The sequence below is a fragment of the Chelonia mydas genome, chromosome 7 (genome assembly GCF_015237465.2).
Source record: "Chelonia mydas isolate rCheMyd1 chromosome 7, rCheMyd1.pri.v2, whole genome shotgun sequence".
NCBI classification, from domain to species: domain Eukaryota; kingdom Metazoa; phylum Chordata; order Testudines; family Cheloniidae; genus Chelonia; species Chelonia mydas.
This window is the reverse complement of record NC_057853.1, coordinates 102,811,004-102,837,869: the sequence shown is the minus strand read 5'-3', so window position 1 is coordinate 102,837,869 and position 26,866 is coordinate 102,811,004. Positions and strand designations below refer to the sequence as shown.

At 41.5% G+C, this 26,866-nt stretch overlaps 1 protein-coding gene across 5 annotated transcripts in view; it reads left to right on the top strand.

Moving 5' to 3' along the window:
* Nucleotides 1-26,866, top strand: part of LOC102935944 (phospholysine phosphohistidine inorganic pyrophosphate phosphatase) — a 163,676-nt gene that overhangs the window by 13,968 nt on the left and 122,842 nt on the right. For all 5 annotated transcript variants that reach the window (XM_007053055.4, XM_043551600.1, XM_027819804.3 and 2 more), the window contains exons 2-5: nt 12,538-12,725; nt 15,403-15,556; nt 21,652-21,715; nt 23,261-23,353. In XM_007053055.4, the coding sequence (XP_007053117.1) occupies nt 12,538-12,725; nt 15,403-15,556; nt 21,652-21,715; nt 23,261-23,353 (499 nt within the window). The remainder of the gene's footprint in view (nt 1-12,537; nt 12,726-15,402; nt 15,557-21,651; nt 21,716-23,260; nt 23,354-26,866) is intronic.

Below are 26,866 nucleotides of genomic sequence, written 5' to 3'. Positions count from 1 at the left end.
GCCATAGTACAGCTGGAGCCCAGTGCTGGAGACCAAAGCCCTTTGGCTAGAGCCTGCCACCACACCACCTAAGGGCTGAAGCCCAAAGCCTGAGCCCCACCAACCCTGGGGAAGGTGGGGAACTCACTGGCTGCATGCTCCTCCAGTGTTGTGCCCCTAGTGTCTCCAGAGGGAGGCAGGGCCTAACCCCTGCTGGTGGTCCCAGCAACCAACACCAGGGTGATGCATCCAAGAGCAACAGGGAGGAATAGGGGCCGCTGCTTTGCCCCCCTGCTCCCAGTCATAGCCCAGGAGTCTGTGGTCACAAGAAAAGCCCCTGGTGGCTGCATTTGAGAAACGCTGTGTTTCTTGTTACAGCAAGCTAGACTTTCCCATGAGATTTTGGTCCTTCCTGCTTCCAATCGGGTCATCAGTGCCTTGAGAACACCCTTTTAGAGTTTTTTGACACTTTCAGTCCTAAATGACACCTGGAAGTGCAGAGATATGTAGAAATGAAGGAATACTGTGGTCTTTAGAACCTTAACCTCAATAGCTAACAAAAGCCAAAGCAAAAAGTTCTAGTATTTAATTTTTAATTTTTCTCCTGTATGTTTCCCATATTCTTTGATACGGAATAATAATGAAACAGAGAACATATAAATATGCTTACAAGCAAAGACACCCATGTGTTTGAATAATACACTACATATTGCTGGGTCATAATCTAAAGATCAGCAACCCCTCAGAAGGCTGACTGAGGAAACCTAAATGGTTTCCTTGCAATCAGTTAATATGTGGTAAACCCTGGGGCTGCTAGTTTTATGCTTTGCATTAACATGATAGAAGAATCTGGTGTAACTAGACAAATTGTTCGAATTGACGTAATGGCCAAACAGATTTCTTACATTTTTTTTATTTTTTATTTTTTTGCTTCACATATCATTTCTATAGGAGTTCATTAAGAGAATACGTGTAAAATGAATAATTAATAATAGTCTTTTCTATGGCAAAATAATCAGGCACTTCACCTTTAGTTATCTAGTAAATTGATGTGCTACAAAATTGTTTCACTTACATAGGTGGAATAGGATTTACAAGACCAGACCAGACCATTTGTTCAGCAAATCTCGTATTCTGCCTGTGACTGGAGCCAATGTATCAGAGAAAAGCAACCCTTTTCTCCACTCACCCCCAGAAAACTCCAGAGTTCACCTAGCAAATTGTACAATGCTGAACAAGGAGGGGGAATGTTCCTTTCTGACCTCTGTGATAATCATGTTATCCTGAAGCATTAGATTAGCTTTCATTTATGCATTACTGCAAATGCTGGGCCTGATCTTTTAGTCCTTCTCAGGCAATTGTCCCATTGGTATCAATAGTCGTTTTGTCTGAGAAAGCTTTGTAGGATTTTGGCCCATTATTTTTTAATGGAAAGTTATACAACCTTTTAAAAATCTAGATGAGGAATTGCTTGTGTTCTGGGTATGTTTGTATCTACTTACATACCATTTGCTATCATGTATTACATCTTCTTTGGACGTCTACTGAGTCCACGTACTGTCTAACAATTTCAGTGACAAGCATGCTTTTATTTACCAGTACAAAGGGTCTCTCTGTTTTTACAGTAACACCAGACAAAATCATTACTTCAACAACTAGAGGAAGGCTAGATGTAAAATGAGCTGTCAGTTACTTTGCATCAATTTTTGCCAAGTTTTAAAGTATTGTACTCTTGTGATTACATACACACACCTATCCTCCCCACCTTTTGCTTGGTGGTAGGTACTCTTGTTCACAGATGCTTGGGCTAGGAATGTTGCCCAATGTGATTTAAGGCAGCTGCAATGAGCTGATATAGGCCCTGATCCAGTGGTCCCATTGAAATCGATCAGACTACTCACATGCTTGAACTTAAGCATATACCGAAGTGCTTTGCTGAATCATGGCCTTAATTACATAGCAAATCCTCTCACTGTCAAACTGCAACTTGGAAAAGGCAAAGTCTTCCTCAAGGGTGTGACTAGGCCCTCAGTCTTTGGCAATTGGATCCTAAGGGCCTGATGCAAAGCTCACTGAAGTCAGTGAGAATCTTTCCGTTGACTTCAGTGGGTTTTGGATCAAGCCCTAAATACACTACTGTTACTTGGCCACATGTTCATTCTTTCTTTCTGGTTAGTGACTCTTTCCCAGGGCACCAGTATCTCATTATGCCCTGGCCAGATGACCTTCTTCTGTCCACACAATATGCTCAAACCACCTCAGTCTTGCTGACCAAATCTTTTCTGTCTCTGCTGCTATTTTTGCCTCTTCTTTGATCACCTTGTGCTTTCATTCACCCATGTCCTGTCACTGCTCTCAGGTACAGCAGCATTCATTAAAAATCACATTCCCTGGTGGCCCAGGTTTCTGCTCCATATAGCAAGGCTGATCTTACACATTCTTGTGCATCACACTCTTGGCCCACTCATCCTTGTGCACCGAAGTCTGAATCTAGTCTCCCCACTCACTATCTCACTTGCCCAATTTCCTATCCTGCCACCTTTGGCTTCCTTTACTCTTTTGAAGATGATAATCTAGAGGAAATCTGAGGAAGGATCATAAAGAGGATAAAAGAATAGGAGGGAATTGCCTCTGAACAGGAATGAAAGGAGATTAGTAGGTATAGCTTAGAGGAAGGACATAAAAAAAGGAGGAAAATATTATTTAAGGTAGCTAAGGGTGAACTAGGGTTGCCAACTTTGGTTGGATGAATTCCTGGAGATTTCATCACATGACATCTTTAATTAATCTTTAATTCCTGGAGACTTCAGGATAATCCGGAGGGTTGGCAACCCTAGGGTGAACTAATAGGAGTAATATTATAAAACTAGGGGATTGTTGAAATGCCATTAAGAGAAGTCGTTCAAAGCCAGAATAGATAAAATGGTCGTAAGTATAGGCCAAATTTTCAGAACATAGGTCCCAAAATCCATATTTAGGTATTTAAATAAAAGTCTAAAGTTTAGATATACATAGGAATTGCCAGACAGGATCAGATCCAAGGTCCAGCTAGTCCAACATTTTGTCTGACAGAATACCAGTACCAGATGTTTCAGAGACTGACGTAAGAACTCTGCAGTAGGCAGATGTGAGATATTTCTGCACCCTTATAGATCTCTTCCTGCTCTCTGATAGTTAGAGATTGCTATAAACTCTGAAGCATGAGGTTTAATATCCCTTCCAAAATTTTTGTTGTCATTAATTAATTCTGGCAACACTGGATATTCTTGGTATCCATGTAAATATCCAATCAGTGTTGTCAGGTTCTTGTCATAGAAAGTCATTAAGGCCAATGGTTCCATAGTTAATCATGTGTTCTGAGAAAAAGTGTTTCCTTTTATTGATTTTGAATTTCCCACCTTTTAATATCATTGACTGTCCCCTTGTTCTTTTGTTAAAGAGCCAGGGAGCAAATGGGTTCCCCATCTACCTTCTCTGCACCATTCATTTTATGTACTTTTTTTTTATCATATCTCCTTTCTAAGGTAAACAGTCCCTGTCTTTTCCATCTCTTCACATGAGCATTTTTCCATGACCTTGATCATTGACTTTAATTGGAGCTGGAAATGTCCAGCATCTCTGAAAATGAGGCTGCTTTTAGTTAGATGCTTAAAAATGAATTTAAATGGGCAGATTTCAAAAGCCCAAATGGCAGTTGGGCACCTTACTCCTGTTGGAAGTTAATGGGATTTAAGCACCTAACTGTCATTTGAGCCTTTGAAATTCTCCCCCGAAGTGCCTGACTTTAGGCACCCAGCATTGAAAATGTGGACCTCCATGAATACAATACAATCACACACTCTTAGTGGGGATGGACTAACAGGCACAAGCCCTAAGCCACCTTACCATGTTTCATTCTGCAAGTAGACAGTGTCCAGTTACAGTGGTGGAGAAGTGTAGAATGAATTGCTTCCTTTTAACTCTGAACAAGAAACTTTATTAGAATGATAAAACAGCAATGTCCCTAAATCTCTACTCTCTCTCTCTCTCTCTCTCTCTCTCCCCTCCACTGTGGAGCTTCTGCTTACCCTTGCACAGTCTGGTTCCGCCTGGCTTTCTGCTACGTATTTAAATAAATAGTATTCAGATAGTGACAGGAAAGGCATCTACCTTATTGGTAACCATCACTTCTGACTTTTTTAGGCTCATCTTCACTTAGTGACAGTTTGTATAATTCTTCCTTGTGCCTAGCTCTCTGAACATTCCTCTCTCACTTCTATATCATCTGCAAATGCTCAATCACAGATCTTTCTACTGCTGCCTTCCGTGTTTATAATACGTTATCTTTATAAGGGGAGCTTAGCTGTTAACTTTGGTGGAGACCCACTTCTGCTTCTCATATTGCTGTTAATCCACTACCGGTTACTTCATTTCCACTTCTGAAACCAAAGTGCTCATCTCTTAATCTTTCTTATCTTTTGAGTGGAATTTGTTTCTGTGCTCAGGCAAATTGATTATTCTGCCTGTCCATAGCAGAACTTCACTAAAGTTGCACTTTGGCAAACCGCACTCCCATGCTGAAGATGGATTTTTAACTTTGCAATATATTCAGGGACCGTCGAATGAGATTCTACAGCTGTGCCAACTGTAGTGCCAGCATGGGTGATGTTATGCTGCTCACATACGAGTCGGGGAGCGCTACGTCACCTAGTATTCAGGATGTCCTAACTGGCTGGGGGTTCTGATGTGTCTAGTGTCAGCAGCACTCACTAGGCCTCAATCCACACCTGGCTTTCCTCACCATTAGTGCTGTTTAATGAGGTTCTTATGTGTATTTGTTTGCTGCAATACCCTTATTATTATCATTGCTTTTTCACATACTGGCTAAAACAACAAAATGCAGTGGGATTTCCTGTCACTTGTGTAGACTAAAGCAGTTCTACCCTGTTAGTTCTGTTATTTTAAAACTCTTTTTAAACTTTTCTTAAAACCATTAAACTAAAACAACGAGGAGTCCGGTGGCACCTTAAAGACTAACAGATTTATTTGGGCGTAAACTTTTGTGGGTAAAAAACCCCCTTCTTCAGATGCAACTGAAGTAGGTTTTTTACCCATTGTTTTTGTGGATAGAATCCTTTGTAGATAGAATCAGAGGGGTAGTCCTACCTTTGACTATTATTGATATTCATTTTACTGGTTTATAAGACCTTTCTATTTTGCTTTGCCTTGACACCTGAGATGTATATCTTGAAGGCTATTCCCTGTATACATGTTAAATTTTTCCTTCTCATCTTATAGCAAAATAAGCTTCCAATGAATTCAACGGAGTTATGGCAGGAATTAATTTGCCCCCAAATATCTAAATTCCGCCCTTATCCTTACTGTTTTGAGAGTGCTCTCTGTCGGTAGGTATGTAAATAGCTAGCTAACACATATGATACCAGCAGATGGCACTCAAGAATTTGTAATGTAGTTCCTGGGTTTTGTGGAACCAATATACTTGTTTTATTCTCTGCAAATGGCTTATTTCTGGACCTCTTAGCACTTAAAGCTGCCATTCTTCTAATCATTCATATACTTGCAGTCTTCTGTAAGCCTAGAAGCAGGAGAGTCATTGCCTTTTTGCATTCACTTCATCACACATGATGCTGTGTCTCTATACTGTGTTGCTTTATATATGATGACATCATATGATATAACATTAGTGCTATGAAAGTGGTGCAAAATGCTAAAAACAGCCTGGCAGCTGGTTTAAGTGTTTTCCAAAGTTTTCAGCCATTCTTAAAGAGGGAATTGTACTTGATTGGACAGGAGATCTGAGCCCCTCCAGAGGAAAATAACCCAGATGTTACCTACCCAGAGTGGTAGAGCTGATGCAGCATATTCATGATGATAAAGTGCAGTGTGTGTTGAATAAATTTATTTCATTGCTTGGTCACAGGTAGTTGTCTAATATTCATTTTTCCTCTTGTCTCTGAGACAGTCATTAGATCACTGACCCATGACTGCCACTTTTTATGTCAATCACACACTACCATACAAAGGTTAAACACTCCAAAACACATAGGTGTGTTGCGAGGTTTTTTTTTTTTTTAATATATAATGAGTGGCCAGTTCTGCAAATCTTGTGTAACCGGTATCTATCCAAGTCCTGTTGAACTTGTGCTCAGGAAAACACCCCACACGAGATTGTTGCCTTATCTGTGACTGAATTTTCTGGTTGGGTTCTCCTGTCATCCAATTCATCAACATAGGCTGCCGCCAAATGAGGCAAATGTGGTTTTCAGGTGCTGTGTTTGAAATAGCATGAGTTGTGACAGAGACCAGTGGAGAAGGGGATGTCCCAAGTTTTGCCTTATGACTTGTCTATAACTTGTGGACATGTATCTTTTTCTTTATCCTGCCTTTTGTAGAAGAGTATGAACTTAGAACGGAATGACAGCTTTGACTCCACATTCCTCAGCTTTTTTTTCTGATGGTGTCACAACCTTTTGGTGGTCTAAAAGTACATTTTTTGTGTTTTATATGCCCAAAGTCTAACCAAGAAAAGGTTGGCAAGGGCAGTTGGTTAAATCTGCGCAAGGTCAGTCAGGATATCTAATAATTGTCCTAACACTTTACCTGTTATGGAACAATAATGAGAGTTTTTTCATTATTTTCGGGTGAGTGAACCTGGCAGATGCTGACAGCCAGCAGATGTGTAAAGTTCGAGGTGATTTGTAAGGGACCAGCTCATCTGACGCACAGTAATTGCATTGTGGGACATTGTCACTCAGAGTCTTGTCCTGTTCTGTCAGAATGAGGTAAAGGTCAGTTCAAAGAACTGGTGTAGTATGAGGGACAGCTCTCAACTGAAATTAAAAAACTGATTTTCATACATCCTGTACACACACATTCACAATACAAGCAAAGTCAGGAGTGTGCCCCTGATCTATGATTTAGGGATTAGTTGGGTGAGACTGCAATGATTTTTGTAGTTTTAGGCAGGTTAAAAAATTCTTCCTACTGTAAGTGTTAAAGGAAAGTACGTCATCTAGCCTCCACCTGTTGGTCTTTAATTCTTTACTAACCTATCCATTTTTAGTTTCTTGACATGGAGATTTCTTTTGTGACCCAATTCCTTATTTCACAGTGTTGATTACATTAAAGTCAGCTCTTCCTCCTGTCTATTGCCTTCCATGTAGGTATAAACAATATTTGCAAAATTAAGTATGCAGCCTAGAGCTGTGCGAACTCTATTTTATTTCCAGATTGCTTTGAAAGGGCCTTGAGAAATATTTTTGCATCAGAAATAGGTTATACAGGTTTGCTGTCTTTGAGCTTCCAAGAGGTAAGAACCCAGTTTTTCCCTGTTAAATTTCACTCTGAACTCACAAGCAAAGTTTGAGTTCCATGGGTTTCTGCACAGAGTTAATCGGAAGCAGAAGAGGGACTAGAGGCCATATTGGAAAATGTAATGTGATTTGGCTTCTGTGACAAGGGAACCACTCACACTCAAAAATCACAAGTGAAAAGCAGGTTTAGAATGTCCATAGATACCTGGCAAGTGCAAAAATCTTCACAAAGCTGTTCAGACAGTTCATGGGTACAAAATAATTGTTAATGGTCCACTGCTTGGTTGTGTACACAGCTTGAACTCAAACCATGGTTGATTTATAATAATTTTAGAGTTTGAATCAAATATTTGTCACAGCAGCGATATATTTGACATTGCTGGAGCCCTGATCGTTTCATTATTCACATTCTAGTTATTTATTATTTGTATTACTGCAGCGCCTCAGAGCCCTAGTCATGGACCATTGTGCTAAGTGCTATACAAACAGAACAAAAAGATTGTTCCTGCCCTAAAGAGCTTATAATCTGTGTATCAGACAAGAGACAGCCAATGGCTATAGACTAGTGGTGCCCAAACTTTTCCTGTCTTGGGCCTCCCCCCGCCATTTCTTACCAGTAATGGAATCTGCCCTCTCCACTACTGTACAGTTGGCTCAGCAGAGGAGCTTGGGCTGAAGGTGGAGCTGGGGGCAGAACTGGGGATGCGGGAGAACTGGGGCTAGAGGCAGACCTGGCCTGGGCGTGGAGAGGGAATGAGGGCAGGGCTGGGTTGGGGGCGGAGCAGAGGGCGGAGTGGAGCTGTGACTGGGGCCGGAGCAGCACAGGGGGGCGGAGTTGAGCAGGGGATGGAGCGGAGCTGGAGCAGCGCAGGTGGCAGAGTGGAGCTGGGTGGCACTCCATCCCTGCCCCCCACGGGGGCTGGCCCGGACCTCGCCGCATACCCCACCAAACATTCCTCCATGTCCCCCTAGGGGGGTGTGCCCCACAGTTTGGGGATCACTGCTATAGACAAATGGGGGCGTACCAGGCTTGACTGGAGCTGGTAGTTGCTACTGTAATACAAATAATCATAAATCTGTAGTTCCACTACAAATATGGCCAAAGTGTGTTGTTGTATTTTTAATTTTGATAAGGGGGGGTTAGTATGTTTATACCTGCAGGAAATTTTTTGAATGGATTATTCTTTAGCTGATAAGGTTGGATTCTTTTCTAACGAGTTTTGTTGCAAATAATTTGATCTTTACTTTTATCCTCCTTTCTACTATCTCCAGTACACCCACAGACTTGCTAACACTAGAGATCACTGTTAACTTGCCCTATAGCAGATTCTAACAACTTTTGACCATGAATAGCTGAACCAGTTTAACGACACAGGATTTCTCATTTCTCTTTGTAATTCAGGGGCAATGGCTTCAAATATAGTAAGTATTGACTTGCTTTGCATGGCATCTTGTATTCAACAAATGCAATTGTTCAGTCCCTGTTTTGTAATACTTCCATGGGTGAAATCCTGACCCTGTTCAAGTGAATAGGAGTTTTGACTTCAGGGGACCAGGATTTCATCCTATGTGTGGTTTGACTGTAGAGTCAAGTCCTTTGACAATTACAAAGTTCATAGCTGTGCAAGGGTAATAGGCACAATAGTCTGTCAAAGAGCAATGACTTGTAGGCTCAATACACATGCACTAAGGTGAACACTGAAATATCCCTCCTAATATCTTTGAAAATACGCACCTACTATGACTGAACAACTGCTTAGTGCCAGGAGTTTGATCCAGGCCAAAGTGCTCAGTATTAGGGCAGGTCAATAATTTTCCATCAAAACTGTTCTTCAAGGTTTTCGACAACATAAATAATTTAGTAAAAAGTGTCTGCTGTCAGTGGAAAATTTCAGCTTTTCATTGAAAATCCAAATACCTCCAAACTGCAAAGTTTTTGATTTTCAACTGAAAAATGTTGTCTGAAAACCAAAACATTTCTATTCAGTTTTGATATAGTCTGGCCAGGAAGCTCAGCCTGGAGAAGAAAATGTAGACATGAGGCACCCAAACTACAACTCTCATGAGGTGACCTGGCAGCATTTCCAAATCCAAATGTTCAGTGTTTGATTTTTCACCAAACATTTTTGGAGAACTATTTTTCTTTTTCATAGACATTTTCCACAGGAAAAAAACCCATTTTTCTGACCAAGTCTACTCATTACTTAGTATGGGCTCAGCTCTGCAAAGTAGTTACTTACTTCTGTTGACATAAACGCTAAGAGTCATTGGTCTGAAAGACGATGAATATTGATGGTCATCAAAATATGAGGTTGATATTAGCATTGTTAAATATTTCTGAATGTCTCCAGTATGGTCATGAGTTTCAGAAGTGTAAGAGTTTTTCCTTCTAACATTCTAAAGAGGAGAAGAGTTAGAAAATATATTTTAAAAAAAAACCCTATTATTCACTTCCAGTGAGCTGAATAATAATTTTTGCTGCATACATCATAACCTATCAAGTTGCAGTTATTTGCAATAAAATTTGATTGTTTAATGTTGTTCTAGAACTCATTTTATTGACCTTTGAGGAAATAAACAGTAGATTTTTATTCATCACATGGTTGTTTCAGCCAGTCATGAGCCATGATTTTTTCCAAGGATGGGACAATACAATTTGTGTTTAAATTAAATTGTTTTAACTGTAAAACACTCCCTAAAGTTTTGTTGTATATATAAAATATATCGTTTTGTTTTTTAACTGCACCTGAAATCATGTTTAGAATAACAGATGTGAAATACTGTCATCTAACTGTCACACCAATTGTTCATTGTTCTGAGAAGGTCACATCATAATTCATTAACAATAATTATTCCCTGGGTACACCCTGCACTTCTTCACTCAATTGCTTCATTAACTTGTGAGTTAATCTCACATTCACTGCTCTAATCAATGAAGATATATTTATAATGTACAAGTGAATGCTATTAGTTACAATATATTAACTGCCTAATTTAAAATAGAAAAGCTATCTTTATGAAGGGCAATTAACCACTAAGTGTAATTGATAATTCACATACCTATGATTAGGAAAGACAAATAATAAGAAAGAAATGAATCACCTGTGTTATTGAAGAAGACATTGCCAGACAGCGTAAATGTGTAGAGGGGGCGCCCTACATTAGGATCAGATTTCTAAGAATTCTTGCTGATGGAAGATTCTTCACCAAATATATTTTATCTAACTAGTTTTTCTGTTGCTACCATGCTACTATGAACTGCATTGGGGAAAGAATCCACACATTTTGTCATCTTGAGAGGAGAAGCAGAGCAGAATGATCCTTTCCTTACAAAAAACTATTGTTTCTTCTTACAACATTTTAATAAAAATGTATAAAATTGGTTCCAAACTATCAAACACTGGTGTTTAAGGTTAGGCACCTAAATCCATATTAACTTCAGTCCTTTTGGGCAAGATATTTTAAAGCAACTAGTGATGTGGCATGGCTCCATTTTGGGGTGCTGTACAAGGGCCTGATTTTCAGAAAATCCTCAGTGCTTGTCCTCTGAGAATAGGCCTCTTTGTGGCATCTCAGGTTGGGCAACGAAAACCCATAATCACTAAATTGCTTTTGGAAAATCTTGGCCTTTATATCATGTCACAGGATAGAGTCATGAAATAATTGTCAATATGACTGTAATTAAGCATAATAATAATAACTAGTTCTGATATTGCACCTTTCATCTGTAGATCTCAGAGTGCTATACAGGTACCATCATACCTGTTTTACATATGGGGAAACCTTGCATAAGATCTCACAGCAGTGAGCCAGGAATAGAACTTTTGTTTCTTGCCTCCCAGTTCAGTACGCTAACCACTGGACCATAACTACTTCCCTTTTCTCTAAGGAGCCAGACATGCTTTACAAACATTGATTAAACCAGTCAGTATTTCTGTGAGATAGTCAAGCATTATCATTTATCTCCATTTCATGGATGGGTATATTGAAGCACACGGAGGTTAAGACCAACATTTTCAAGTTTGGATGCCTAAAATAAATCCATATAAAGGTACCTACCAAATAGGGCCCTGTTTTTCAGAGTTGCTCAGCCCCCAGACTCCCAATGAAGTCAACAAATAACAGCACAGATGTTTTGTTTGGGGAAGAGATTAAAATGTGGCTGCTACAGCACTCATGCACATATTGATATGAGCACCATTATTGCAACATGAGGAAGTGGCCTGGCTGTACCTTGTGACTATACAAGTGCAAAATATTATTGTTTTATTATATAACAGGGTAACTCCCCTGCACTGTAATTCAATAGCTATATAATAGGGTTGATCATTGGAACAGAAGTTGAGTAAGTGGGAAGGTGCAAATCTGAGTTAAAATGCTACTACATGATGATATCATGCTAACCTTTGTCATTATGGCTATATAATGCCCTCAGTTAACGAGTGCAACTCTCTGGACCAAAGGCTGAAAGATGCAGAGCTAGATTTACCTCTTCTGCTACACAGAGAGAAAGTGCATTTGAAAGGGTGATTCACCCCCTGGGAATGGCCAGCATTGCTTGCAGTTCTATTTTATGGCTGTGGCTCTGCTCGTGTAGGTTGCCTATGAGATGAGCTGAATCAATATGATTCTAGTGTGCCTTGGCCAGACACTTTCCGTTTTGTGCTGACCACTTTCTGGACTGGGTCAGTAGGCTCCAGGCCTCATGTGCTGCTTGGGCTCCCCGGTGGGTGGGCTGTCCATCATAAGGGGTCCACAGCCTCAAGGTAGCTCAGGGGAAGCTGAAAGTAGACCACAGTTTTAAATGCTAGATACCACCCTAGATCTACAGGTGCAACAGGAAAGTCACATCCTGTGATCCACGGTCATGCCTGGTCCTAGGACGGTATCTTTAAAACGTTTGCAGGCTGTCACTAAGTGCAGTAAGTGAGGGGGATGGGTGTTCATAGAGAAGGGGGCTACTCCATGCTGGCACCTGGTCTTTTCATGTGTATTACAATTTTGAGTTCGATTCTGAGCTCCTTGTGGCAGGGCCTTGTCTTCTGATGTGTTTGTAAAGTGCTGTTACTTTTGTTGCACTATGTTAAAAGTAAATAATAATACTCCTAAATCTTTGCATTTATGCTTAAAATGTATTCCTCCCTTTCCTTCCCACCCTGGTTATCCATGGGCTTTGAGGTGACAAATCTTTCTCTCCCTACACGTTACCTGTCTGATTAGCATCTCCACTCATTTTACACAACAGGATCAAAGCGTCCGGCCTGAAGTTGCGGTTCTGCACCAATGAAACCCAGTCCACTCGAGGCAAGTTTGTGGAGAAGCTTCAGCGCTTGGGGTTCAACATTTCGGTGAATGAAGTCACTGCCCCGGCACCGGCAGCCTGTCGCATTCTGAAGGAGCGAAACCTGAGGCCACACCTCCTCGTACATGATGGTGGGACAACACTTCAGTAGACTTTGAGACTAATACAGATTAGCAGCTCAGCATGCCGTGGATTGACAGCCAGTCTGGGTCAGGAGAGATGTCACTTTTACTGAGAAAATTGTGAGGATAAGAAAGTCTGGTTGATGTTTTCCTGTCAGGAAAAGCTCTTTAATTCCATTTTCTCCAGTAATGTAGCTGTAGTAAATGTCCGTGATGGGGCCAGATTCAGTTCTCATTTACCCTGGTGCCACCCAGTAGATCTGTAAGCAGGTGGAATGACTTAGTCTCAACAGAAACGCACAACCATCAAGGCTTTTTCTTTAAGGAACAATGTTTATAACAAGCAATAAAACAGAGAACACAGGCAAATAAAGAGAACAAAAACCTCACCGTCCTGGGTTTGCAGTCTCATCTTCCCAGTGGTATTCTCCCCCTTCTGTCTCCCAAGCAGCCTTTATCTGGGCAAAAGGAGGGGGAGGCTGAGCTGCATGAATCACTTATTCATCAGGGATCAGGCACTGTGATGTCCTTGCACCCTGTCACAGATCCATTGAAATGGTATATAGATCTGCTGGAAGATGGTGAAATTGCATACCGAATGAGTCTCTGCAGTTCCATTGTGCTGGGGACCTTCTGGGGCCCTGACGACAGAAGCTGAATTTCACCCTTATAGTGTGTTATGGGCCAAATTCTTTGCTTGCATAGATACTTCTCCCATTGAATTCAATGGAAGATGCACCTGTGTGTCTGGGCTACCCAGACTTTGCATACAGGTGCCCACAGGTAAGAGGACAGTGTGTGCTGATTTACGCTCCCTCTGGAGTAGCTATGCACGCAGTGGAGTGGGGAATGTTGGAGCCTTGGCTCTGACTCCCCAAAATGCCACCAGTTCCGCTGACCATACATAGTGGGTCACAGTTTGCTCCTGATGTAGGCCAACAAGTTTACTACACAGTGCCTCCTGGAGCCACTCCTAGGATGGGGCAATAAATGCCCCATCTTGCTCAGGGATGTGCCAGAAGGCACAGTGTAGCTCCAATTTTGCAAAACAGCTGCATAAGCAGGCTCTACATCCCTACGTGGCTGTCCCTGGTGAGCTCATGTTGTGTTACTCTGGAGCAAAACTGGGATTTCATAAAATGGAGAGATCAGTTTATCAGGACTGCAAAAGTTAGCTCTTTCCAGGGAGGGTGGAGAATAAAATCCCAGGGCCTTGTAAAATTAAAATACAAGAGCTTATGGGCTTGGCCTACTCTTTTTTCATTATTTTTTTTGTTCGACGTGACAGGAATGAATGTATGATGTGTGATTTATTAAAATAATATGCTCAGTTTCTGTAGGTGTCAATATCACCAAGAGGACTGTGTTTAAGAGAGAGCAGATTCTTCTGTGTGTGAAAATCAAAATGGCATCTGATAGGATGTTTTGATTATCAATAGAGACTGGCCAGAAGCTGGAATCTACAGAGGGTCTTCTGGAGGGAAATGGAAGGAGCAGAATTTCACTCCTCACCTCGTAAGCAGCATAACTGAGGAAACCTCCTTTATCAAAACACCCTTCTCTAGAGTCCCTGTCCTGTGTTCTAACCACTTAATCATGCTGCCTTCCCTTAGAAAGAGGACAATGGGTTACCATATTCTCATGGTCTCTGAAAAGGACACTCTCCCACACCAGGCCCCGAGATCTAGCTTTGATTTCCAACCTCACATCCTAGATTGTGGAGAAGGAGGAGTGTGATGGGACAAAGAACATCTCATTTCATTCAATAGCAACCTTCTATTCAATTAAGGAGAGTTATAAACAGGTTCCTAGGGAAACTGAATCTCTCTAATCTTTCTCAGTAAGACATAGGGTTTGATTCAGAGTATTTTCCCTTGACATCATGGGCTTTGGATGAGGTCCAGAGTCCTCAAGGCAGATGGTAAGCAGTATTTAAGGAAGGGAAGATATGAAAAGATCCTCAGGGAAATTACAGGATGCAGTGGAAATCCCAGGGAAGGGAAAAGGACACCGGAAGGTTATTAGGCTGTTAGGTCAGTTTATCTTGACAGTGGTCCCATTTGGAAGATGTCATTTTTGAGACTGCAGAGATGTGCTGTATTTTGTTATCAATCCAAACTCCTTTCCAAAATGTAACTGAAATACTGATCTTCAGCTCTGTGTCCGAGTCATTCTAAACAACTGATGCGTGCCTGCCATCTCCTATTCATGCATTCCTTTCTCAAAATACCAAAATGCCTGTATTTTGGGGATCTACAGTACTTCAGTTCTAGAAATAAATATACCATTGGAGCCCACAAACTTGCGGATGGGAAACCACTGCTGAAGTACAGGAAGGCTGTTTTTTTTTTGCCTTCGACCTCTTGATAATATTGCTGTTTTCTCTGGGTTCCCTTATTGTATCATAGTCAAGAAATACAATATATTTTGCTAACCTTCTCCCCATGTCTCCTTCTGCTCCCCTTCCTTCCCATGCCACATTGTGGAGGGAAGGTGCATGTGGTCCATGATCCACTGCTACTTGAAACTAAAAGGGGCTGGCATGTAGATATTAACCTGTCATTCATAGTTTTGCCCATCAGGCAATGAATAGAGGAGAGACGCAAAACTAGAAGAAAACCAGCAATTCCAATTGTTTCTTACAAGATGTGGGATTTGTGTTTTATTTTGTTTCTTTTCTCTTTAGATCTGGTCCCTGAATTTGATCAGCTTGATAAAGCAAACCCAAACTGCGTGGTAATTGGAGATGCAGCGGACAATTTCTCCTACAAAAATCTCAATGAAGCTTTCAGAGTTCTGATTGGACTGGAAAATCCTATTCTCATATCTCTGGGAAGAGGGTGAGTTAAGCACTGTTAGTTAGTACACCTAGGGCTGTATATTTTGCTAGTGTTCCAAGTCTGTTTGTACATACCTGTCGCCAGACCTCATGAATCCCATCGCTCTCTTCTGCTGATACAATGACTGAGATTTTCAAAGCCAACTGGGGGATGTAGCCACACAATTCACGTGTGTAAGGGACCGGGGCATAGACGACCTAGAGGTCACAGCTGGTCTGGGGCTGCACGTCAGGGATGATAGTTGTTGAGCAGAAGTTGGAGGAATTGCAAGAGCCAAGTTCAGTAAGCAAGAATCAGGATCAGCTTTGGCCCACCTGCCTAGACTGGTGGGGCTTGGGCTTCGGACCCCCTACCCGGGGCATTGGGGCTTGGGCGGGCTCAGACTTCGGTCCCCCCTCCTGGAGTCGTGAAGTAATTTTTGTTTTCAGAAGGGGGTCACTGTGCAATGAAGTTTGAGAACCCCTGGTCTAGCTTGTGGGATGGCCTGTTCAAACAGAGGTGTCTTGCTGCAAGCCAAGCCTTTTGACCCACTGTGAGAGCTGGGTCTTCTTGGCATTGGTGATCTTCGAGGTGGTCCATAAGCTCCACTTGCATATGAAGCCATTACAAGCTAATGTTGGGGAGGATCAGATGGCTCAGACGGGCTGGTAACAAGGTTCCTTATGTCTGAGTGGACAGCGAGCCAAATTTTCACTTCCAGGTTCAAACCCTGCCCTGATCAGTAGTGAGTTGATGCTATGTTAGGCTAATTGCTGTTCAGTGGTCTGTGTGAAATAAGTTGGCCATCACAGGGCACGTTCCACTTTCAAAAGATATCTGTGAAAACTAACTAGAGAAGCAGCATTCCTAAAGAATGGCTTCTATGCTGGGGCTCCACCATGAGCTATGAGAACCATGTAAATGAGAAGTTGGTTTCTATACAGTTGCTTGAAAGTCCTTGGAGGTTGGAGGCTAAACAATATTTGCTTGTTAATATAGATTCACTCTTCAGTTATGCTCTTGGTGTAAAGGGGGCTCATTGGTATGGCACAGGTTCCACAGCATGGCAAGTGTTTATTATAAGCACAGCTTTCAGCTTATACTGAAGGAGCTATTCTCAGAGGCCCGGTTCCAGCTAATCACTGAAGCCCATATTTAAAGTTTAGCGTGGGTTTAAGTTGCTGTGCTGTAACAGAGTAAGAAATATCAACACAGACTCCACAAAAGAAACTGAAGATCTTAGAGTCTAAGAGAACACTTGGAACGAATCATGATGAGTCTTGCCTTTTACGTAGGAAATGATATATGGCACCTAAACAATGAACAATAGTATAGCAATATAATTATAATTAAAGACTATTACCAAAATAATTCAAAAAATTATTTCTGACTCAGCAGTGTGCTTGTGATGGGTATAGAGTCAACAGCATCATGGGCGCAGGACAGGTTAAGCATGGGAAGTGTCCTTGAGGGACCAATTCTAGGAATAAGAGGTTAGTTTAGTCTTCATATCCTTTTAATCCTTGGCTTCTCTGCTGAGATTGCCAGAATGTGCAAAGTGGTGTCAGCAAAATTAGGGCTTAAAAATTTTGATTATGATACCTCATTTTGTCATGTGGGTTGATAGGCCTTTTGTTGGCCAAGTAGTAGCATTCAACTAACAGGTGCTATTTTTAGTACTGTCCTGGTGTTATGTGTGATACTGATTCACGAACAAAGATTTTATATGCATGCATGCCTTCAGAGTGTGGGGCAGTTTCAGGGCCTATGTAAATTTGGGACACAAACAGACATACATTAATGTTGCAAAAGTTGTGTAAAGGTGGACATATATTCTGAACCAGGCGATGGAGATGAAAAGTCCAGTGGCCAGAGCTGTCCCTTAGGTAGGACGAACTGGGGCAACCGCTCCAGGCCCTGCGCTTTGGTGGGCCCCGCGGGCCGGTGCAATTGGCCGGCATGGTCAGTCCCAGAAGAGACAGATCTGTCACTTCTACCCCGGGCCCCGCACTCCTCTAGGGATGGCCCTGCCAGTGGCACATTCCTGAAAAGACAACTGTGTTTAAAAGTTAGTTAACTGGAAGCTAAGCTGAAGACTGTAAGGCATGGGGGAGAAAACACTTCTCTAACAGAATGGCTGTAAAATCTGACTCATTGGTATCCAAAGAGATTAGTAATCTGCACACTGCAAATTACCAGTGCACCCTTGGGTTCTGAGCAGTTTGAGCACCCTTGTATAAATTATGCGATTGATTCCAATTCTTATGCTAATCTCACACGTGTTATGCACCTGTGTAACTCTATTGATGAAAAGGAGTACTAGTGGCACCTTAGAGACTAACAAATTTATTTGAGCATTATGCTCAAATAAATTTGTTAGTCTCTAAGGTGCCACAAGTGCTCCTTTTCTTTTTGTGAATACAGACTAACACGGCTGCTACTCTGAAACCTGTCTATTGATGAAGTTACTCCCAGTTTACACCTGCATGAGACAGAAATAAAACCCACTTGTCTGGGTGCTTAAAATTGAAAGAGAACTAGGTGGCAACATTCAGTGTTAAGATAATTCAACCAATATAGTAACAGTGGGAGATCCTCAGGCCTATTACAGTTTACACAAGCTGAGGATAGAGCCCAGGCCTGCTCCGAGTAAAATCAGTGGCAGTTTTGCTGTTGGTTTTAATGGGACGGAGAACTGTCCCAGAAGAGGATATAAATGTTACATAGTGATTTAATTGTCATGAAAAAGATCATGAAATTATGTTCTGGCTTTGACACTTTTTAAAAGCTGCTATATTTAATACTGTCAAAATCTGAACATGAACTACATACAACTTTAACTTGAAAATAACAAAATTCCAGACCCTGCAGAGTAGAAAAAAACAATCCAAAATGCACTTCATGATCCAAGAAAACAAATCAAATGACCACATGTAAAAAAGAATTAGCTCACAAGTTATTTTTAAAAGCCTTTACTTGTTTTTACATTGCACGTGATTTAATTTTTCTTTTTTACAGGACAGGCAAATTGCATGCCATCATGACTAAGTATGAGCTGCCAGCATTTATACCAAGACAAATCAAATAGCAGTGTTTAATTTTGCCCTAAGTATGGTCAAGTTACCCCAAAGCTTTTAAGATTATTTAGTACTTTTATATTTTCTTATTACAATGGTAATTTGCATTAGCACAGATCTTTAAAGTTTTCCTGATCAGGCTGCAGACAGGTCCCTGTATGACTGAAAGAAATGTACAATGAGCAGTCAGATAAGATTTTATGCTTTATCCTTCTGCCATTTTTGATTATTCAGCACAGCCTCTCTTTAAAATGGCCACTTGACCTTTGCTAGAACAGCCATTAACCTTCTATAGTCTAGCGTAAACAGCTTAATTTTCTGACAGTGGCATGACAGAAGAAATTACAAAGCCAATTCCCACTCTCAGTCCAAAACAGATGCTAAATGTAAATCACTCCATTTTCAGGAAGAGGGCATTCTGCTTCAGTGACTCTGACACTTTTGCTTTCTAGAGAATGAACTAAAACTTTAGAAGAAATCAGTCAAGGTGTTCTGTTTTTTTTTAATTACTCTAATTCCATATGTGAACAGTAAGGGCAGTTTGTTGATGCTTTTTACGTGGCACTTCAGATCGCTGACCCTATTCTTGACATCATTTGTGCCACTGTGTCTCATACAACCTCTGTTTTCAGGGTCTGGAAACCTATCTAGCAGACTGTCTAGCTCAGCAATTTCTATAGCACCCCTGTCTGTAGTGTCCATGTGCTTGGTCATAAAAAATAGGCTCCAGATGAAATTTGAGCTCACAGAATTTGAACATATGTTTTTTAAAAAGAATCTTTAATAAAAAATTGGTCAGCCTGTTTTTAATTTAAGGCAACACAAATAAATAAATACACATGGGATTCAAAGGTTTTATCACTTTTGTGTTGCAGATCTATAACATAGGGTCATTCTGTTTTATATTTGGAAGGACAGTGTTATTTGCAATCAGCTGGTTCTTTGATGTACAGAAGTGATGACATTGATGGTTCTCAATCTTTTTCTTTATCTTTCTGTTTATTCTTCTACATGAATAGTTGTAGGGACTTTTCACCCATATTGAAGAATCCACAGACAAAATGTGTCAAGGGGTAGCAGCACAATGGATTTAACTGCTCCTGGGCAGCCATTAAGCTGTTCTCCAACGTCAATAATCCACAAACTAAGAAGATTTTTCCATTTCCATTATGGTCTATTGAGCCCTTGAGATAAGGAGTTGTCACTACAGCTTCTGGGGCCAAGAATTAACATTTAAAAAAAACCAAAATGTGTGTTGCACAACAGACAAGAATGGCTCCTTCAGGGCCACCGGTATTTATCTCGGCAGGTTCATTAATAACCTGCTCTTTAAAAACTCAAAAATAACTATGACTAAATCAGCTTTTTGAAAAGCTTCACCTCCCCAGTAGGACTTCTCCAGCCTGAAGAAAACAGGTTGCCAAATGTAGCCCAAGGTATTGTGTCCTAGGTGCTGGAACGGATGGTGCTCCTCCTGTTCCAAAACACAGCCAACACACACAGTGTCTTTATTTTAAAAGATAACTCATTATAACACTTAGGCAGGCACCAAGATTTTCAGAGCCACTAGTGATTTTGGGTGCTCAGCTTGAGGCAGCTGATTCAGAGGATAGGTGCTCTGCAATTTTTGAAAAAGAGGTCCCTTTAAAACATCTCAAGTTGGGCACCCAATACAATTTTGAAGACCTTGGCCATAAATGACAGTGTAAGCCTTTTCTCCAGATTGCTTCTCAACTTCCCTCTTAGAACTTCTCAGCTCCAACCCTTTGTTCACAGGCAGGGCAAGCTCTAGGTTTTTTGCCGCCCGAAGCAAAAATTTGCCGTCCCAAGCTCCGAGAGTGCAACTGCCTAAGGGTGGCCGGAATGCCACCCAAGCAAAAAAGGGTGGCCGGAATGCTGCCCCTGGAATTGTGCCACCCCAAGCACGTGCTTGCTTTGCTGGTGCCTAGAGATGGTCCTGTTCACAGGACCACTCAAGAGAAAAATCCACACACACTTCCCTTCTATCCAGGGTGGAGCTAACAGACTACACCTGCCGCAGTGAATCAGCAAGATTCTCCACTAACATCTCCCTGCAGCATTCATTTAAACTTTGCAGGAAACACATGGGAAAAGTGTATGGTGTTTGTACTGTGACACCACTGTCGGGCTCTGAATCTGTTTGCGGCCACTGCCTGCTACCACAATACAAATGATAATAACAAACTATAAAGTTTTAACATTTGTTAACAGATATGTGAAAAAATTTAGTCATTAATATATTATGTGATCTTTCTCCATGAATTGTTTGTGTGTAAGTGGTGTATCCTGTGACTTGTACAGTATAGTCCCAATACTGTGCAGCAATTGCCAAACTTAATGGCAAAACTGATTGATTTCACTGGGAGGAGGTGTAGACCCTATGACTTAAGAACTGTAGCCAGATAGAACCAGAGAATTATGTTGGGCCTGACATAAGCAGTTGCAACTCCATTGAAGTCAATGCTAATAATTTTGCAGTTAATCTCTTTTTGGACAGATGAACTTCTAAGAAAAAAAAGTCAAGAAAATAGAGGCGCTCTTAAACTGGTTGTGTTATTTTGAACGAGGAGCCCCCTCAGGCAGCTTAGCCCCGAACTAATGTCCCTGTTTTCTTCATGTGAGAGAAATGGGTTAGCGATTAGCAATTAGAGAGTAGTAACGCAGCTGTCATCCTTTGTGAGACACACTAATACACAGCAGTGGTAACCAGTTTAAATAGAAGCACGGGGCCAAATTCAGCCCTGGCATAGGATGGTTGAACTTCATTGGAGTCAGTGGAATTATGCGACATGTGGCAGGTCTGAATTTGATCTTGGGATCTGGTTAGGTCTCCCCGTTAGCAGTGCACCACATTGAGTAGCGGACAGACTGCGTAGTACAATTCACTGTAAATTAAGGCTCCAGAATTCTTAATTACTTATCTTCTAGTCCCAGCCATACACACATTTGCATAGGCACAGAATTAATAGAATATAGTTTATGTTCAATTGCCAACATCTTTATCACTTCCATTTCCAGATGCTATTATAAAGAAACCGATGGTCTGAAACTTGATGTTGGAGTGTATATGAAGGCATTAGAGGTATTTTATAGCTTGTATTATGTTTACCTGCTCTGTGCACCTTGCTCAAAATAACTGATAGAAATATGTGTTATCTTCTGTAATTCTTTTTGCTCATTTTGGGAGAGGAAATTACTATAAATTAACTGCATTGCTGCGCATGTGAATGGGTGAACTCATTTCGCTTGGCTCTGACCCCATTCTTATATTATGTATTCAAAAGTTTCAGCTTGAACTTTAATATTATTGGGCTCCTGTATGGGAAGGAAAGACAGTGGAAAAAGGAGTCAGAGAGGAAAAATACAATGAAGAAATTCAGTGAAGAATGGGGCAGAGAGAATTCCTGTTACAAAGGCTAGATATCCCAACCAGGACTGGTGCCCCTTTATGCAAGGCTTTGCGCTAGGAATGTGCATGGTAAGAAACTCCTTTTTCTTAAGAGCTTACAGTGTAAGGTTCTGATTTAGCAAGATGTTTAAGCACATGTCCAACTTTCAGCATATGAGTAATGCCATTGATTATAATTAGATGACTCATGCATGAAACTAGGCGTGTGCTGAAGTCATAATAGGAATGGGGCCTATTAGATAAGTCACGCTAAATATGAGTGAAGGGAAGAGTTATTATGCCCCTTTTACTGAGGCCAGGTTTACACTACACACTTATTTTGGTATAACTACATTGCTCAGGGGTATGAAAATGTCCACACCCCTTAGCGACATAGTTATACTGACCTTAACTCCCTGTGTAGACAGTGGTGCTCTCCCACCGATATAGCTACTGCCTCTTGCTGAGATGGAATTATTAAGCTGACAGAAGAGCTCTTGCCCGTCAGTTTAGAGCATCTTCACCAGAAGCGCTACAGCTGTACCGATGCAAGCTTGTAGTGTAGACCTGCCCTGAGGCTCAGAGAGGGATGAAAAATAAATTCAGAGCAACTAGGGAGAAAGGAGCAAAGTGGGAGGGGAGGGGATACGGGGAGCATTCTAATGGAAAAATAAAGAGCATGTATATATACTGTACCATGTGAATGCAGTGAACTCACTTGTGCCAATGTAGCTTTTGGGGGGGGTTGCCTGTCCATAATAAACAGTGCAGGCTTCCTGTTAGCTAGGAACATCTTATTTATTACAACATGGGTATATAACTACAGCTAAATAAGGCTTTCAACCTTAAAAATGGGCTATATGGTTCACAAAACCTCCATATCCTTGAAATTCACCCACAATTCCTGAAGACAAGTTTGTCAGTAAAGCACATCATTGCTGTAACAATGAATTTTTGTGACTCAAGTGTGAGCAAGATTAGGATTAGAAAACTACTTTCATGTTGAAAAATATGCCCAGTTCTTACTTCTACACATTTCAAGAGGGCCTTTGCCCCTAACAGAACAGTCAACACTTGTATTATCCAAATCCTCTGTTAGTTACTTGCATCTACTAATCCATACGTTATTGAAAGGAATCAGTCAGTAATCACATACTCTTTCATACAATCTACAGAGAATGTGGAGTTGAACAAATCCATTTCTAATCTATACAATATTATTTCTGTCCTTTTTCTTAGTATGCTTGTGATGTTCAAGCTGAGGTGGTGGGAAAGCCGGCAAAAATGTTTTTCCAATCAGCCTTGGCAGAAATGGAAGTTGAGCCACAGCAGGTAAGATGTCTTGTGCAACATTCACTAGATGTGCTGCACAGTTATTGTCACCTGAATAAAAAAAGTATATTTCTGGGGCACCAACTGGCAATCTTTTCTCAGTCAAAACTTTCATTGAAACCAGTGGAAAGATTGATGGAGTATGGACTTCAGGATTGGGCCCACACTGGCAAATGAAAAGTGCTTTTTTTAATGGCCATTCTAAAATGTTACCTTATATTTACATTATACATATATTTATTCCCATGAAATCTTCGAAAGATCTGATGAAGAATCTTTAAAATAAAAATGTAAAGAAAAAAATTTCTGGCCCAACCCACAAATCTAATTAGACAGCAGAGTCTGACCTTGTCTGCTAGTGTAAATGTAGTATAAATATCCGAGTGCAGTGACCTCCTCTATTTCTTCTCCACTGCATGTTCTTCTCAATCACCTAGCAGAAGTACTGTAATGCAGGAAATTCACTCCTGAAATATACAACGTAATTTTTCCATATTTTGTCCTCTTCCTCTTGTGATCCTTTGTGCCCTTCCATTACTTCCCTCTTCCTATCACGCTGCGTGTCCTGTACCATACACCTTTCTTCTCCCTAATTATCCCTTCATCCTCTTCTCCCTTTTCAATTGTTCTGTCCTTCCTTCCTTACCACCTCTGATTCTCCCCTTTTACCACACCCTCTTTTCTCCTCTCCACCATCTTAGAGTATTTCAGAAGGAAGGACTATTACTTAAGTTAAAGGAAACAACAACACAAAAAAGAACAAAAGTAGAGTCTCCACAAGAGACTCTTCAATTTGTCCACATCTCTCCTAAAGTGTAGTACCCAGAATTAACATAAGAACGGCCACACTGGGTCAGACCAAAGGTCCATCTAGCCAAGTATCCTGTCTTCCAACAGTAGCCAATGCCTGGTGCCCCAGAGGGAATGAACAGAACAGGTAATCATCAAGTGATCCATCCTGTCGCCCATTTTCAGCTTCTGGCAAACAGAGGCTAGGACACCATCCCTGTCCATCCTGGCTAATAGCCATTGATGGACCTATCCTCCATAAACTTATCTAGTTCTTTTTTGAACTAGAAATTGGACACAATACTCCAGCTGAGACCTGACCAGTGTCTAGTAGAGTAGGATAGTTAATTCCTGTGTCTTACATACAACACACCTGTTAATACACCTCAGAATAATATTAGCCTTTTTCTCAACTGCATTACATTGTTGACTCATATTCCATTTGTGATCCACTTTAACCCACAGATCCTTTTCAGCAGTACCACCACCTAGCCCATTATTCCCCATTTTGTAGTTATGCATTTGATTTTTCCTTCCTAAGTGAAGTACTTTGCATTTATCTTTTATTGAATTTCATCATGTTGAATTCAGACCAACTCTCCAATTTGTCAGGGTGATTCTGAATTCTAATCCTGTCCTTCAGAGTACTACTTGGTCAGGTAGACCCCATCTCTTTCCAGCAGAGCATCTTCCTGGAACAGCATCCCATGGTCGAGGAAGCTGAAGCTCTCCCATCGACACTATTTGCACAGCCATGCATTCATCTCCAGCATGTGTGTGTCCCTGTGTGAGCCCTTGCCTGGAGAAACTGGAGAAAAGCCTGTTGAGAGTCTTTGGGTTAAGTTTGGAAGTGAGAGCAACAAGGGTGATGTCGTGGTGGGCGTGTGCTATTGACCACCGGACCAGGAGGATGAGGTAGACGAGGCTTTCTTCAGACAATTAACTGAAGTTTCCAGATCACAGGGCCTGGTTCTAATGGGCGACTTCAATCACCCTGACATCTGCTGGGAGAGCAATACAGCAGTACACAGACAATCCAGGAAGTTTTTGGAGTGTTGGGGATAACTTCCTGGTACAACTACTGGAGGAACCAGCCAGGGGCTGTTCTCCTCTTGACCTGCTGCTTACAAACAGGGAAGAATTGGTAGGGAAAGTAGAAGTGGGTGGCAACCTGGGCAGCAGTGACCATGAGATGGTTGAGTTCAGGATCCTCACAAAAGGAAGAAAGGAGAGTAGCAAAATATGGACCCTGGACTTCAGAAAAGCAGACTTTGACTCCCTTAGGGAACTGATGGGCAGGATCCCCTGGGAGGCTAATATGAGGCGGGGAAAGAGTCCAGGAAAGCTGGCTATATTTTAAATAAGCCTTATTGAGGGCGCAGGAACAAATCATCCCGATGTGCAGAAAGAATAGCAAATATGGCAGGCAACCAGCTTGGCATAACGGTGAAATCTTCGGTTAGCTTAAACACAAAAAGAAAGCTTACAAGAAGTGGAAACTTGGTCAGATGACTAGAGAGGAGTATAAAAATATTGCTCAAGCATGCAGGGGTGTATCAGGAAGGCCAAAACACAACTGGAGTTGCAGCTAGCAAGGGATGTGAAGGGTAACACGAAGGGTTTCTACAGGTATGTTAGCAACAAGAAGGTCAGGGAAAGTGTGGGACCCTTACTGAATGGGGGAGGCAACCTAGTGACAGATGATGTGGAAAAAGTACTCAATGCTTTTTTTACCTCAGTCTTCACAGACAAGGTCAGCTCCCAGACTGCTGCACTGAGTAGCACCATATAGGGAGGAGGTGAGCAGCCCTCAGTGATGAAAGAACAGGTTAAGGACTATTTAGAAAAGCTGGACATGCACAAGTCCATGGGTCCAGATCTAATGCATCCGAGGGTGCTGAGGGAATTGGCTGATGTGATTGCAGAGCCATTGCCATTATCTTTGAAAACTCGTGGTGATCGGGGGAGGTGCCGGACAATTGGAAAAAGGCAAATATATTGCCCATCTTTTAAAAAGGGAAGAAGGAGAACTGGGGAACTACAGAGTGGTCAACCTCATCTCAGTCCCTGGAAAAATCATGGAGCAGGTCCCCAAGGAAACCATTTTGAAGCACTTGGAGGAGAGGAAGGTGATCAGGAACAGTCAACATGGATTCACCAAGGGCAAGTCATGCCTGACCAACCTGATTGCCTTCTATGATGAGATAACTGGCTCTGTGGATATGGGGAAACAGCGGACGTGATATATCTTGACTTTAGCAAAGCTTTTGATACGGTCTCCCACAGTATTCTTGCCAGCTAGTTAAAAAAGTATGGATTGGATGAATGGACTATAAGGTGGATAGAAAGCTGGCTAAATTGTTGGGTTCAATGGGTAGTGATCAACGGCTCAGTGTCGAGTTGGCAGCTGATATCAAGCGGAGTGCCCCAGGGGTTGGTCCTGGGGCTGGTTTTGTTTAACATCTTTATTAATGATCTGGATGATGGGATAGATTGCACCCTCAGCAAGTTTGCAGATGACACTAAACTGGGGGGAGAGGTAGATATGCTGGAAGGTAGGGATAGGGTCCAGAGTTACCTACACAAATTGGAGGATTGGGCCAAAAGAAATCTGATGAGGCTCAACAAGGGCAAGTGCAGAGTCCTGCACTTAGGACAGAAGAATCCCATGCACCGCTACAGGCTGGGGACCGACTGGCTAAGCAGCAGTCCTGCAGAAAAGGA